The 16156-nt window shown below is 37.8% G+C and overlaps 1 protein-coding gene across 1 annotated transcript in view; it reads right to left on the reverse strand.

Annotated features, from left to right (window-relative positions):
* LOC134675125 (uncharacterized) overlaps positions 1–16156 on the reverse strand; it is a 45328-nt gene that overhangs the window by 22124 nt on the left and 7048 nt on the right. Inside the window, exon 2 of the mRNA XM_063533283.1 lies at positions 3423–3620. Within this exon, the coding sequence (XP_063389353.1) occupies positions 3423–3615 (193 nt within the window). The 5' untranslated portion in view covers positions 3616–3620. The remainder of the gene's footprint in view (positions 1–3422; positions 3621–16156) is intronic.

A 16156-nucleotide genomic window follows, 5' to 3' on the forward strand; every position in this document is an offset into this window, starting at 1 on the left:
CTAGATCGGAGCCAAGGCTTTGCTTTACTGCGAAAGTTATAAGCGTGTTACTCGACTTTTATACAGCTCTGTTTTATTGTGTTGTATCTTGTGTGTTGGAAGACAATAGAAACGTCCTAAGTGTGTGCTTTTCTATAAGACATGTGGCCTTTTGTGTGTAACGTTGGTGTGTAGTTTATTATAGTCGGACTTCAGCTAATCGTACCCGTTCGCATTCGCAAGAAAGTTAGCGCTTTGAGGTCACTTTGAGACCTATAAATTATATACGTAGTAAAACCAAATGGGTCAAAACCGTTCCGGGAAATCCGCGTTTTCTGCGAACATTAGAAAAGCTAGCAATTTTGATACGATAAGTACTTAAGTATTATACGATACGTAATTGCTTCTGTATTCTTTTACGTTCACTATGAACATTGTATTGAGGGATCAATAAACTAAATTAATAAGTAGAAGGTTTTAACATAAGGATAAGGTATGTACGAAAACTAGGCTTTGGAATTTCTTTATCTTATTATGCCTCGAGCAGAAAACAATTTTTAGACCGAAAAACTACCCAGATACGACATAAAAACTAGCAAATATTGTCCAAAACTTTTCAACTTTTATTAATTAGGTCCTACCTACCTACTCTTAAAAAATTAATGGTGCAATTCAGTAAGTATTTTTCAAAAGTTCATTGCGAGATACTTTTAGTATAAAAAATATTTGCTTACTAGCATGTTTTTTTTCCGTTTTCAGTAAACAAAAACAAATAGTTAATCGAAACACCGTTTGTTTGCATTTCAGTGTATTGCATTTTCAAAAGGAATCGAATGGAAACATCACAAACCCGCATTGAGTTAATAAACGACAGCAAATATTTTTATAGCGTGAATTTTAATATACTGCACTTGTGTATACAATATTCGATACATCGCTAACTCGACCTGCTAACTTGTCGATCGACCACGTGAATTATTTAGATAGGTACTGCACTTGTGCATGCAATATTCGATACATTGGTAACTATAGACAGGCGTGGCTCACTCCGCGATTTCGTCGCTTTGCTACAGGTAGCTAAAAGTACATCCGTTCGAGCCCAATTGGGGTTTGCCATAAGCCGCGCGTGGCGCTGTCGCCACCTAGCGGCCATATCTGTGCTGATCGTGACAGACGCGTCTTGTTAGAGAGTGAGTCTTCTGTACCTAGTACTATTATTTATTCTGTGCTACATAGTACAATGATATCAGTCGATCGACCAAATACCGTGCAACGAAAATGCATGCGAGTTCCTGAAACGTCTAAATAGGGCTTTAGCGTAGATTAAACTCATTTAACTTAAAATCTAATAGATTAATCGCGACCTACACCATCCCGCTAACCCGGCGTTAACCGGTTAATGGTAACATTCCATTTCTAACCGCAGCTGCACTTCTAGCTAGTACTGAACGCGTCGCTGTTATTGTCAATTTCCATAGTGAAATGAACAGTAATGCAGCTGTCGTTGGAAATGGACTGTCACCTTAAATCTGGGGTTACCATGGTTACCACTACCATTTGACACTGGGTTAACGGTTTAACCGTTAACCCCGGGTTGGTGGGATGGTGAAAGAGGCGCCAAGTCTCTCAAAATACTTGAACGTCAATATATAATTGCAGAGTTCAAAAGTAAACACCAGGCCCGAACAGATAACTCTACAAATGATGACTTCGCGAACTTCTGCTCAATTGAGGATGTGCCTAAGTAAATAAAAGGATTCCGAGAAATTCCGAGAAATTCCGGGCATTCAAAAAGCCACATAAAACTATATATAACAGTAGTTTATCTGTACGGTACACGGCGGGAAGAAGTTATATAGAATGAAAATTTTTGAACTTAAAATTGAATTACCTACATAAGGTTCAAATTTTTTCAATTTTTTCCAGCCAGTTATCAACTTCTTCCCGCCGTATATGTGTGTATAAATGATTTATAGCTTTTATAAGCGTTGTGATAATATCAACTTTAAAAAAAGTGCAAGTATAGTGAAATAGATGTTCATTAAAGACAACTTTTTTTTATAAAACCGGGTGTATTTTCTGAGCCGGCAGTCATACTGAAATACCTACCGCTGTATTAATACTGTCGATTGTACTGCAGGAAACGTCAATAAGGTTATTTTATCGAGATGAAGCAGATGAAGCAGTTGCGTACCTGGGAAGGGCGAAATTTTAACGAAACCTTTGACATTGTAATCCAGTGACATGTACATATGCCATACGATAAATAAAATAATAATCGAGATACGTGTATGAAATTTGAATACATTGAAAGAAAAAAAGACTAAATACATTTATTTTACTCCACAACATATTACAACTGCACCTCTATCGCAAAAGTTAAAATAGGTAGGTACTTGAGGTAGCATTGAAGTTGGCAGTAAGGTTGCAGCGCATTCCTGTAGCAGTACTTAGGGCATACTGAAAATACCTGGACTGGCCACTTAGAAAAAATAAGTCGTATCATATAACAGAATCTATAAACTTTCCGTATAGCCCACGTAATACTGGTGTAATCTGAATTTGAACGATACCTTTTCCCACATTGTCGAGCCAAGTCGAGGTACTGATTTAAATATTCCTGCCGTGAGAAAATATGTCCGCAATGAAGGAGCAAAGCCAACATCAATTTTCTCTGTATTCGTAGTGTTTCAGCTAGTCGTTGCAGATTTGGTTTATATGTAGAATTTACAAGGAAGTTGCTCGACAGGCGCCGAAAATGAGACTATAGTCGCACCAAACAAAGTCTGCAGCGGATTTGATAGCCCACGCAGTGTGTAAGTGTTATGTATACGTCATAATTTCATAGAAGTTTGACGTTGAAAATGACACTTGCACTGCGTGGGCTATCAAAATCGCTGCAGACTTTTTACCGTCTGACTATATAAACTTTTCGATGTAGTTGTGTAAGTATGTTCGCTTCGCTTTGTAACATATTATTGCAGCCATTGCAGGTGACTGCACAGTAAATAAAGTCGACTAGGATAAGTCGCTGTTACCAGCACCGTCTTTATCATAAGGGCACACGGGGCCCGTGCTCAGGGCCCCCATCCTCAGGGGGCCCCGAAGGACAGACAGTAACAGTATATTTGTTTACCCATAATAAATAGAAGATCATAGTAGAAAATGTTAGTTTAATTAGCTTTCTTTACTTTCCAAAAGGGCCCTTCTTAAGTGCACAGGGGCCCCAGTATTGTTTAAGATGGCCCTGGTTACCCCACAGCCATCCACGTTACAAAAAAAAACTGAGCGGCTACCGCGAAAACCGAAATTCGCAAATTGCGGGGATCTTTCTCTTTTACTCCAATGAAGGCGTAATTAGAGTGACAGAAAAAAACGCCCGCAAATTGTGAACTTCGATTTTCGCGGTTATAGCCCTGAATTGACCTGATTGACTGAGTTACCTGACAGAACATCTCCAGCATTCCCTCCATCTTGCCCCTGCATCAGCGAGCCCACGATGCTGCCGAGCGCCCCCATGCCGTCACCCCCATCCCCCATGTTCTGGATGAAGGAGGAAGCCAGGTCCAGGAACGGGTTCTCTTCTGTCCTGATGAACGGCAGCAGACCGCAGAGGAGGAGTAAGGAGAGCTTCATTTTGTCTGAAAGTAAACATTTTTAAGAAGTTTGTTAAAAAAAATATTTCTAAATTTAAGGATTCAGTCTTAAGGGTTTAAGGAACCACTGAAAATCAGCGTCGTTGCACTATATATGTGCTCCGACACATGCTGAGTGGTATCCTCTTTGAGATAACAAGTTATAAAACCATGTCTTCGATATTTAATGTTGTTCTTTTTTTTCTTTTTAATTCTTTTCATTTCATTTCTTTTAAAATCGAGTAGGGGAGGCCTTGGCTTAGCAGTGGGACACTGTGTCTAGGCTTATAATATAATATATGTATAATTAAAATAATTCCGTACACGGTGGGAAGAAATCGATAACTCGAGATGTAGGTATTTGCAGAAAAGTTCTGCAAATTTATATCTAGAACCTCATTCTATTTTATTTAAGTATGTACAAATTTCTTTAATTTTATATCTCGAGCTAGCAAGTTCTTCCCGCCGTATAGAATTTGTTCGGAAAGAGAAGATTTCTTCTCTTTCCGTACAGACTCTAGGTGCTGATTTTATCTTTGTTTCTGCGAGGCTGCGAGGATCAGTATTATTAATCATAAGTGGTTAAATCAGTGAAATGTAATACATTGTAGTGGTTGAATTAGTGAATTAAATGTAATATACACTTATCACTTGAATCTTTCATAAAGCGGAGTCTATGGATCTTAATCAGCTCATAATAATCAGGTAGTAATCAGCTCGCGTAGCTGCCGCGACGGGCTAGATGGTAGGGACTTAATTGTCCGTGACGGTAACACTAATTACGTCATTCAAGTAAACTTCTCATAGATACGACACTAGTATTAAGTGTTTACAGGTTTTTCAAAGGGTCGGCAGCGCGCATTTAACACCCCTAGATTGGCAAACGTCTATGCTACGGTGACCGCTTACCATCCGGCTAAGCTTGAAGCTTGCTTGTTTGCCAGTGACGTAATATAAAAATATAGTTGGACCAGGCACACGTTACGTTTAGAAATGATATCCAAAAAGTAGATACTTAAAATGTATAACATAGGTAATAGGTTTGACGACCGGTCTGGCCTAGTGGGTAGTGACCCTGCCTATGAAGCCGATGGTCCCGGGTTCGAATCCTGGTAAGGGCATTTATTTGTATGATGATACGTACAGATATTTGTTCCTGAGTCATGGTTGTTTTCTATGTATTTAAGTATTTATATATTACATATATCGTTGTCTAAGTACCCACAACACAAGCCATCTTGAGCTTACCGTGGGGCTTAGTCAATTTGTGTAAAAATGTCCTATAATATAAAAAAAAAAAAAAAAACAAAATATTAAATTACATAAATTACTATAAGACATAAATAGGAATATAAAACTAAAACTAAATACAATTAAAATAACTAAAACGTATTGTTATATTACTGACTGTTGACTTTGCCTTCAAGAGTGCCAAGAAACTCAGGTGGGTCTCTAATCTACACATTATTTTGAGTCATAAAATTCCCATAACTTTTGTTTTTAATTAAAAGTAGTATTAAAAATATTGTACGAATTGAAGTTTTTTTTTAAATTAATTTTCAAACTGCCAACACCCTTGTGGCCTACCCTGTATTAGACTTTTACAGATTTATTTGTTAACTTAAAGTAATTTATACAATTTACTGAGTATTTTCTTAGAATAACAAAATATTCCCTTTCTAACCAATTATGTATTCCTTTTCCAAACTTATCAGAAACAATGCTCACGTATACGTCTCGATATTGAGAAAAAGTGACATCAAAGCAAGAACTTAGCTGAAAAACTCGGTATGTGACATGAATAAAAGATTGGATATGGTCCGTCACACTGAAATTCTAGAGATTTCATAAAAAGGAAATCTGCTTTCATTGCATGTGACGCTGTTTATTAATTATAGGGTTCCGTAACTCAAAAGACCAAAACGGATCACAGGTGCATCTGTTTGTCCATCTGTCACAGCCTATTTGCTCCGAAACTACTGGACCAATTAAGCTGAAATTAGGTTCACATGCCACACATATGTAAGTCTATGAACTGTGACTCAAAGATATGTATATAGGTCATTCTGAGTAACTTTTACGAAGGGGCCAATCCAGAAATCATAGAAACTTTTTTATGAAATAGACACTTGTCTGTTTGATACATTTTGGCTGATCAAATGTCGATGTTTTCTATAGGAGAGCCAAACGCTTTATAGTATACTGAAATTACTAAAGTATGTTTTATTTCATTTTTATTTTAAAATCATTCTAGATTACGTATAGAATACCTACACTTTGGGCACGATTCGGATTTTGAAATAGACATCTATTAGATATCTTTTAGACATCACCAAGATACGAAACGATATGTTTAAGATCTAACCTGTCAAAGTTGACATTTGCGCGATTCTGGAGATATTCTTGAACGATTTCCACAGGAGATTAGAGATCCAATTCACATCTAATAGATATCTTACTCTATCTAACGTAAAAGTGACATTGGTTGTCCGAATTGCGCTGCAAAAGAGAACTAGTTGATATCTAAACTATAACGTATCTAGAATGGATCTAGTACGTGTCGTCTCTTGTGAATATCTTGAAGTTCGAATACGGCAGTTTGCCTCATAGTTTTGGTTACGGATTGACTCGACTACACATTCTTAGTAACCTAACATCGGCCACAACACATATAATGTATAGCAGCTATAAGGGGCCCACTGATTAACAGTCCGCCGGACGGTATCGGTCTGTCAGTTGTTCGGAACTGTCAAAATTTTGTTCTGACAGGCCGATACCGTCCGGCGGACTGTTAATCAGTGGGCTCCTTAGATAGGGCCGCTATGTTGTGTTAAAAAAAATACTCCAGTATTTATGCCTACTGTGTAACGTTCTTGTGTATTGTAAGTATAAGTATATACTGCAACGATCCTTTTGCATCTTTAATTAAATTTAAATTTATTTTATTTAAATTCCGTTCATTTAAATTTGGCCTAATATTTCCAGCCCGGCCACAACCTATTTAGAAATACCTACCCTAAATTAATTTCCATAGATTAATTTACCTTTATTTTCGCGTTTAAAGTAGGTATCTTAATTTTTTTCTTTATTCGATTTTGAATGCTTAACTACATTTTAATTATAATTATGTAAATAGATTTTCCCTAATATTAAGGATTCTATCTTATCAGATCGCCTTTAGAATTCTAATAATAATCTATTTTAGGACATGACCTTTTAAGGGTCCCAATATCTTAGTAATTGACTATAGTTCGTTTTTTTTAGAATTAGAAAGAACTTGGAAAAAGGTAAGCGATCTTGACAAGTCTTTTAATTGAAAAACGCTTTTTAAAAATCAAAAACTATTCAATTAAAAGACACATTAAGATTGTTTACCTTATTTCTAATGTTTAAAAAAACGAGCTATAGGGTATTACAGTCATATCTAAGGGCTGGAGGTACACTCTCGTTGAGAGACCCAGAGAGAGGCCCAGAACGAGTGTATTTGTACGTATGTCGACATACTGCTCCCTTCTCGTCTCGCTTTTACTCGTCTTGTCTCAGTTGTCTCGCGGTTCTCCGATTGGGTCGGAGCGGTGCCGAGACTTTGCTAGAGGCTCTTGATGAGTGTGTACAGCCGGCGTTATACCGGGTGTGGCCTATAACATGAGCAAATAATTAAAATATAGATTGTACTCCTCAAACGGTGACACTTTTGTTCAACAACTATAAAAAATTATGAAGTATTTAGACTCCCTATTTTCATACAAAATAAATATTATCTTCAATGGACGCCATCGCCACGCCATATCATTGTGATTGACGTTGCTTGTCACGCCTTAAACATAACAAAATTCGCAATACATTGCGTCTTAGAATAAACTTTAAAGTGTATTAAAAATCAAACCACAAGTTATTTTTAAAAGTTGCTGAACAAATGTTCGTCAGTATGAGGAGTACAGCCTACAGTTTAATTTTTTGCTCGTATTACAGGCCACACCCGGTATTAGATTCTAGCAATAAAATACGAGTCACTGCAAAAAACAGTGACTCAGCCAAGTAAGAAATAACAAAATACATTATTGCCACAATGCTTAAATAAACAATAACTTTAAACTATGTCAGACGAAGGAAGACAAAAGGCATCTTATCTTTTATTGTGACTAAGACAACCATTTAGACTACATTTTTGGCTATGAAATGTATAGAAAAAACCGGCCAAGTGCGAGTCGGAGTCGCGCACGAAAGGTTCCGTAGCATTACGCAAAAATCGGCAAAAAATCACGTTTGTTTTGTTGTACGGGAACCCCACTGAAATATTTATTATATTTTGTTTTTAGTATTGTTGTTATATAGCGACGACAGAAATACATCATCTGTGAAAATTTCAATATATCACGGTTCATGAGATAGCCTGATCACAAACAGACGGACAGTGGAGTCTTAGTAATAGGGTCCAGTTTTTACCCTTTGGGTACGGAACCCTAGCACGTAGCAGATTCTGTGACTCATACTTTCAAAATGTAACAAATCGTTTCGACGTCTCATAAAGAACTGAGTACCCCAATAAAGAGTCTGAATGACTGGTTAGTAATTAATTTATTAAGCCGGATACTCATTAGCGAGCCGTAACCGTAACCGTTGCATGTACTGTAACCAAAAAAACATAGTGTGTACCAGTGGCGGCGCGTCAAATATATCCATAGGCAAGCCGGGGCTAATCTGGCTTACATATTTCCTTTACAACTCTGCTCAAACGTCCAAAAACAGGCAAGCCGGAGGGAATCGGCTTTTATGGACGCGCCGCCACTGGTGTGTACGTGGTTCGCAGGTTTGCAGAAACGGTTACGGTTACGGCTCGCTAATGAGTATCCGGCTTTAGGTACGATATTACCGTGTTTGATACTAACAAAGCATGTGACTTCCCATACTTTCTACCGTCACGGTGGGTGGTCAAATCGTGCATTGTCAACTGACCTTCATTCTAACAGTATTGATCAAAGTAAGTTTTCTAAAAAATTATAAAAAATACAATAAAAAAAACATTCTTTGGAAAAAATATTATGATCCAGAAACTGTTAAAAAATAAGTAGAAACCAAGAATGCTATACTATAGCCAACAAAAGTGTTTATCTTCGTACTAAATATCACACTCATAACTTTAAAAACACCATAGATAGGAATGTTTGAAATTTGGGTGTAAAAATATTAAAAATACAGTACCGGTCAAAAGTTTAAGTTCACTCTGTAAATTCGGTTAAATGAAGCTATAACACAATGTACTAATAAAAGTATTTAATAATCTTTTATTACATAATAAATTAAAGGTAATTCTCTAATTTAAAACCACAATTAAATAAAAAAGATCAGTTTTTGCCAACTTTAGACTCTTCAAAATATCCGCCTTTTGCTTTCAATGCTGCCATACACACTTTCGGCATTCGCGTAATTAGTTTTTGCAGTGTTGATGTCGAAATTTTATTCCAACAAATGTATAGGTATTCCCAAAGCTGTTCTTTATTAGTTGGCTGCATTTTTCTCACACGCCTGTCCAATTCATCCCATAACAACTCAATCGGATTGAGGTCGGGCGATTGAGGAGGCCAATCCATATATTTTAATTCTTTTTGGTTCTCTTTGGATGAAATGTAGTTTTTGCACAACTTCGACGTATGCTTGGGATCGTTGTCTTGTTGGAAAACAAAACCTCTGCCTACAATCCGTTTTCCAGATGGAAAAGCGTGACGTTGCAAAATGTTATGATACATTTTCTTATCCATTATGCCATTGACTCTCACGAGATCACCAACTTTATCACCCGCAAAGCATCCCCAGACCATAACTGATCCTCCACCGTGCTTCACTGTTGGCATCACGCATTGCTTTATCATTCGTTCGCCTACTTGTCGTCGAACATATTGACGACGTCTCCCTCCAAAAATTTCAAACTTCGATTCGTCAGAAAATAAAACTTTAGACCACTGTTCAGACGTCCAGTTTTTGTGTTTCTGGGCCCATTTCAACCTCTTAACTTTATTCTGACTACGTAACAAGGGTTTTTTGGCAGCAATACGACCTTTTAGACCATAGTTTCGCAGACGCCGTTGCACTGTCGAAACCGATACTCGCTGTTCTCGGGTGGCGTTGAGTTCTTCGCAAATTTCTGGAGCAGTTAGAGTACGTTGGCGTTTGCTCTGCACGCAAATAAATTGGTCTTCGCTTTTAGACGTGACTTTTGGCCTACCTGATCGAGATCGACTGCAATTAAGACCGGTTTTTTGTTTTCGTTTCAAAGTACTCACGACAGCGGTCTGAGAAACCTTCATTTTTTCAGCGATTTTCCGCGTCGTGTAGCCCTCATTTGACAGAGTTACAATAACAGCACGAGTTTCGACACTAAAATCGGCTTTGCGACCCATTTTAAATGATTTCTAACTTCACGAAATCTCATAGGAAATACGGAACAAAAATATTAAATGGATCAAATTTTCCGAATAACATAAAACGATTCCTCCAAGAGGTATTTTTATTGTTATTTGGTAGTCGTGGAAACAATTAAACGTTTGAAATTCAAAACATATTCTATATTTGAGCATAATTACATATGATAACCTTATTTCGCAGAGTGAACTTAAACTTTTGACCGGTACTGTATAATATAAATATTATAAAAAATTGGTAATTTCGGCGATTTCAGTAGGTATGTGTATATTTTATGCTTTTCAGCAGTGTCATAATTTTATTACCTTTATTTTTTTCGTTTTGTGTTAGAAAATGTAAGTGTTTTATAGTTGCTAACAGTGCTAAAATTAAAACTTTCCGGTTCCACCCGAGAGCCTTGTATAATGTTAATAATATAGGTAGCTATGGTTGATATTTCACCTGTCCAATTTCTTGATCCAATGTCCATTGCGTCTCACTCTCTCACTAAGCAAAATGTGAGACGCAAATACACATTGAACACTTGGAATACCACCCTTAACTTAAACACACTAAACAGTGTAGCTATTACCAAAAACATGGGCCCGATTCGGATTTTGAAATAGACATCTATTAGATATCTTTTAGACATCACCAAGATACGATAACGTTATGTCGATCTAACCTGTCAAATTTGACATTTGCGCGATTCTGGATATACTCTTGAACGATTTCCACAGGATATGACTTAGAGATCTAATTCATATCTAATAGATATCTTACTCTATCTAACGTAAAAGTGACATTGGTTGCCCGAATTGCGCTGCAAAAGAGAACTAGTTGATATCTAAACTATAACGTATCTAGAATGGATCTAGTACGTGTCGTCTCTTGTGAATATCTTGAAGTTCGAATACGGCAGTATGTAGGTACTTTGCTAATCCGCGAAGTAGGTAAGTAAGTGTAAGTATAACGGGTTAGCACTGATTGAAGTGATTGACTAGCACGTTATCTTTTCGCGGATTAGCATAATATTTAGCAATATTTTGTTTATAAGTTATAATTATTCATCATAACTATAGTTCGTTTTTTTAGCATTAGAAATAAGGTAAACAATATTGATGTGTCTTTTAATTGAAAAACAAATTTTAAAAATAAGTTACGGCAAAATGTAACAATTATGAATCTAATACGATCATTTATATTCTTCTGCTTTCATAAGTAATAGTTTTTGATTTTTAAAAAGCGTTTTTCAATTAAAAGGTTTGTCAAGATCGCTTACCTTCTTGCAAGTTCTTTCTAATGCTAAAAAAAACGAACTATAACGGCTCGATTCGGGAAATGAATTAGAGATTCACTAGATATGAAATAGTAAAGATACGTGACGTTCCACTGCGAAAGGTACCATTGCCCCGGCTGAATATTGGAGCGGTGTTAATAATAGCGTAAGCGCCAGCCGCCATAAGGTACATTTTGCCGTGGAACGTCACATATCTTTACTATTTCATATCTAGTGAATCTCTAATTCATTTCCCGAATCGCGCCCTTAATTCCCCCTCAACCATCGACGCTATTGTATTACAAATTTAATACAAAAACAGCACTTAGCACGCAAATTGCAAAAAATCTACGCAATATTCCACAATCCACAAGTCATCAAATCATAATGATGTCAACGCAATCTAAAATCGACCGTAAGTTATTAACGGTAAGGTTAAAATTGGCGTGTCGTGAACGCCCTGACGTAAAGGTAGCGGTACCGGCGTGTGACGTCACGGGGTCGATAACCTTGCACCTGATCTTGGTCGTAGTAGACAGGTTTGGTGCAGTAAGAAATATGTATTATGATTTAATTTGATAAGAAGAAAATAAAGAAAGTCGGTAAGAAGCCGTTCATATTGCAGCTACTCAGAAATGTCAGAATAAAGAAACTGTACTTTTAAAATACATGGTGTTTTTTAAGGTTCCGTACCCAAAGGGTAAAACGGGACCCTATTACTAAGACTTCGCTGTCCGTCCGTCCGTCCGTCCGTCTGTCTGTCACCAGGCTGTATCTCACGAACCGTGATAGCAGTCTAGCAGTTGAAATTTTCACAGATGATGTATTTATGTTGCCGCTATAACAACAAATACTAAAAACAGAATAAAATAAAGATTTAAATGTGATATTTCATAAGATTTCAAGAATAAATTATAAATATTTTATGTGAGTTATGTTAAACTTATGGCATTTAGTGGGTAGTGATTAGAAATCTGATTTGTGTTTACCCGAATATTTGTTAATTAATCTGTCGGTAGTCGCGAAAATGACCCTTCTCTCCTACCCGCCAATTCAAATGATCGAAAAGTATAAATGTAACTTACCATGGGATGGAAGGGGCATTCTCGCTCTGGTACTTGAACCGGTAACATTGAGTAGGAAGGCTTACTGCTTGTTAAATTAAGAATGTCGAAAGTGTTTAAGTAAGAACTTAGAGTAAAATAAAGGTAATTGATTGTACGAAGGACTTTGATTCATCACAAGCCAGAAGTGGTAATAAACTGCGCCCATAAAAGGACCAGAACGTGTGAGTACCTAGTATATCTACATATACATATTTTATATGCTCTGACGTCATGGTAGTAAGTTTTAAGTTGTGTAATGCTTATAATCTCAAAACCTGATTAAATAATATGCAGATACGCGATCATGGTCAAGTTGAAGTAAATTAAAAGAGTCATGTTACGATTAGTGTATACAGTGCAGTAGTATGCTATTTTTATTTTTGGGTAATATCAATGTCTAGCAAAGATGAATACCTACAATGAATACGACTTGGATAAATATTTAATGAATCCGTTAACAATTAAAATACAAACATGTACTGTACGTGTACCATTAAAGGCAAGTACGTTTGTCATTAAAAAGGAGCAATGTTATTTAACTGAGAGAGGTTTTAAATTTTAGTATGCCCATATTCTGAAGACATGCAGAAGTTCTCGGTTGATATGCAGATTTATTTAAAATACGTACTGTCGTTAAATGAAAGTGTTAACATATATTTACATCCTATGTTTGAGTTTCGAATACTAAACCTAATCCATTAAATAGTATGTTTAGTATGAGCTAAATTATCCAGTAGCAAGTCATGCTTGATAAACTGCTCTGGTTAGTTTTGAAATGAATATATATATATTTTAACCAGATCATGTTACAGTTGCATATGTAAATAGGTAGAGGCGTAGCTAATGTCACTATGTAGATGGTGTACTATTATAGTCGGACCCTAATGTTTCTGGTTATCTATGTATGTATGCGGACTATGTTATTAAGTAAGATATCATGTAGGTGGTATCATGCTTATAACCAGGTCTAATGTTTAGTTACCTAAGTATGTGGGTACAAGTGTAGTTAGCAAGTAGTTAGTCACCATGTAGGTGGTGTACTATAGTCAGACTCTAATGGTTGTAGTTGTCTATGATACCATGTAGGTGGTATCATATTTATAACCGGGTCTAATGTTTAGTTACCTATGTATGTGGGTAAAAGTGTAGTTAGCAAGTAGTTAGTCACCATGTAGGTGGTGTACTATAGTCAGACTCTAATGGTTCTAGTTGTCTATGATATCATGTAGGTGGTATCATATAACCGGGTCTAATGTTTACAGCCATGTAGGTGTGCTGTTTATGAGTGCGGCCATGTAGGTGAGCTGCTAGAGTATACAGCCATATAGGTGTGCAGTTTATGAGTGCGGCCATGTAGGTGTGCAACTAGAGTATACAGCCATGTATGTGTGCTGTTTATGAGTGCGGCCATGTAGGTGTGCTGCTAGAGTATACAGCCATGTAGGTGTGCTGTTTATGAGTGCGGCCATGTAGGTGTGCTGCTAGAGTATACAGCCATGTAGGTGTGCTGCTAGAGTATACAGCCATGTAGGTGTGCTGCTAGAGTATACAGCCATGTAGGTGTGCTGTTTATGAGTGCGGCCATGTAGGTGTGCTGCTAGAGTATACAGCCATGTAGGTGTGCAGTTTATGAGTGCGGCCATGTAGGTGTGCTGCTAGAGTATACAGCCATGTAGGTGTGCAGTTTATGAGTGCGGCCATGTAGGTGTGCTGCTAGAGTATACAGCCATGTAGGTGTGCTGCTAGAGTATACAGCCATGTAGGTGTGCTGCTAGAGTATACAGCCATGTAGGTGTGCTGTTTATGAGTGCGGCCATGTAGGTGTGCTGCTAGAGTATACAGCCATGTAGGTGTGCAGTTTATGAGTGCGGCCATGTAGGTGTGCTGCTAGAGTATACAGCCATGTAGGTGTGCTGTTTATGAGTGCGGCCATGTAGGTGTGCTGCTAGAGTATACAGCCATGTAGGTGTGCAGTTTATGAGTGCGGCCATGTAGGTGTGCTGCTAGAGTATACAGCCATGTAGGTGTGCTGTTTATGAGTGCGGCCATGTAGGTGTGCTGCTAGAGTATACAGCCATGTAGGTGTGCTGCTAGAGTATACAGCCATGTAGGTGTGCTGTTTATGAGTGCGGCCATGTAGGTGTGCTGCTAGAGTATACAGCCATGTAGGTGTGCTGCTAGAGTATACAGCCATGTAGGTGTGCTGTTTATGAGTGCGGCCATGTAGGTGTGCTGCTAGAGTATACAGCCATGTAGGTGTGCTGTTTATGAGTGCGGCCATGTAGGTGTGCTGCTAGAGTACACAGCCATGTAGATGTGCTGTTTATGAGTGCGGCCATGTAGGTGTGCTGCTAGAGTATACAGCCATGTAGGTGTGCTGTTTATGAGTGCGGCCATTTAGGTGTGCTGCTAGAGTTTACAGCCATGTAATGTAGGTGTGCAGTTTAAATATGAGTGCGGCCATGTAGGTGTGCTGCTAGAGTCTACGCCATGTAGTGGGCTGCTAGAGTCTACAGCCATGTAGGTGTGCTGTTGACTCGTATGAGTGTGGCCATGTAGTGTGCTACCAGAGAGTCCATAGATGTGTTATTTAGTACGAGTTTGCCGTTAGTCGAGTGTAAGAGTCAGGATCTGAGGAGTTTAATACGAGTTTGAGATTAATACGAGTTTGAGATTAATACGAGTTTGAGAATAATACGAGTTTGAGATTAATACGAGTTTGAGATTAATACGAGTTTGAGTTTAATACGAGTTTGAGTTTAATACGAGTTTGAGTTTAATTCGAGTTTGAGTTTAATTCGAGTTTGAGTTTAATTCGAGTTTGAGTTTAATTCGAGTTTGAGTTTAATTCGAGTTTGAGTTTAATTCGAGTTTGAGTTTAATACGAGTATATAGTACGAATTGTCTGAATGGTCTAGAGCTGATTATGAATGTGGCCATGTAATGCGCTGCTAGAGTCTACAGCCATGTAGGTGTGCTGTTTATGAGTGCGGCCATGTCGTGTGCTGCCAGGGAGTCCATAGATGTTGTATTTAGTACGGGTTTGCAGTTACAGTTGAAAGTCAGAGTTAGGATCTTAAAGAGTTTAAAGATCTTAAAGAGTTTAATTTGAGTTTGAAGAGTTTATTTTGAGTTTAAAGAGTTTATTTTGAGTTTAAAGAGTTTGTTTTGAGTTTAAAGAGTTTATTTTGAGTTTAAAGAGTTTACTTTGAGATTTTGAGTTTAAAGAGTTTAAATGAGTTTAAAGAGTTTATCTTGAGTTTAAAGAGTTTAAACAGGAAAAAGCATTGGTATGCTGGTGTAGGGTGAAAGAAAGTTTAACGACCAATCATGCAGCGCACTGAAATTTAATTACAGGGTAAAATGGATTCCGATATTGACACCCCGAGATCATCTAGACTGCCGTCACGAGCAAGACGCGGTAGATGCTGGAGGTTAGCGACGGTCTACCACAGAGGACGCTGTGGACTGCGACAGCCGAGCGTGAGGGGCCTGAAGACGGATGTCGTCACCACAGCAGGCGCTGACGACGAGGGCCTAGCTCAGATGATCCGTACGAAGGAGGACCGCGGGAGTCAAGGCGACGCTCAAGAAGGACCTACAGTGGAGGATTTCATCAAGCATGTAACTAGTATTGTAATTAAAAAAAAAAGTTTGATTTCAGAGAGAAAACATTAGATAATTGCAACTGTTAATTACAAACCTGATTAAGCCATTAATGTAATTACGTAGCTTCCCATTAACAGCTCCTACATTTA

The sequence above is a fragment of the Cydia fagiglandana genome, chromosome 21 (assembly GCF_963556715.1).
Source record: "Cydia fagiglandana chromosome 21, ilCydFagi1.1, whole genome shotgun sequence".
In the NCBI taxonomy this organism is placed as follows: Eukaryota; Metazoa; Arthropoda; class Insecta; order Lepidoptera; family Tortricidae; genus Cydia; species Cydia fagiglandana.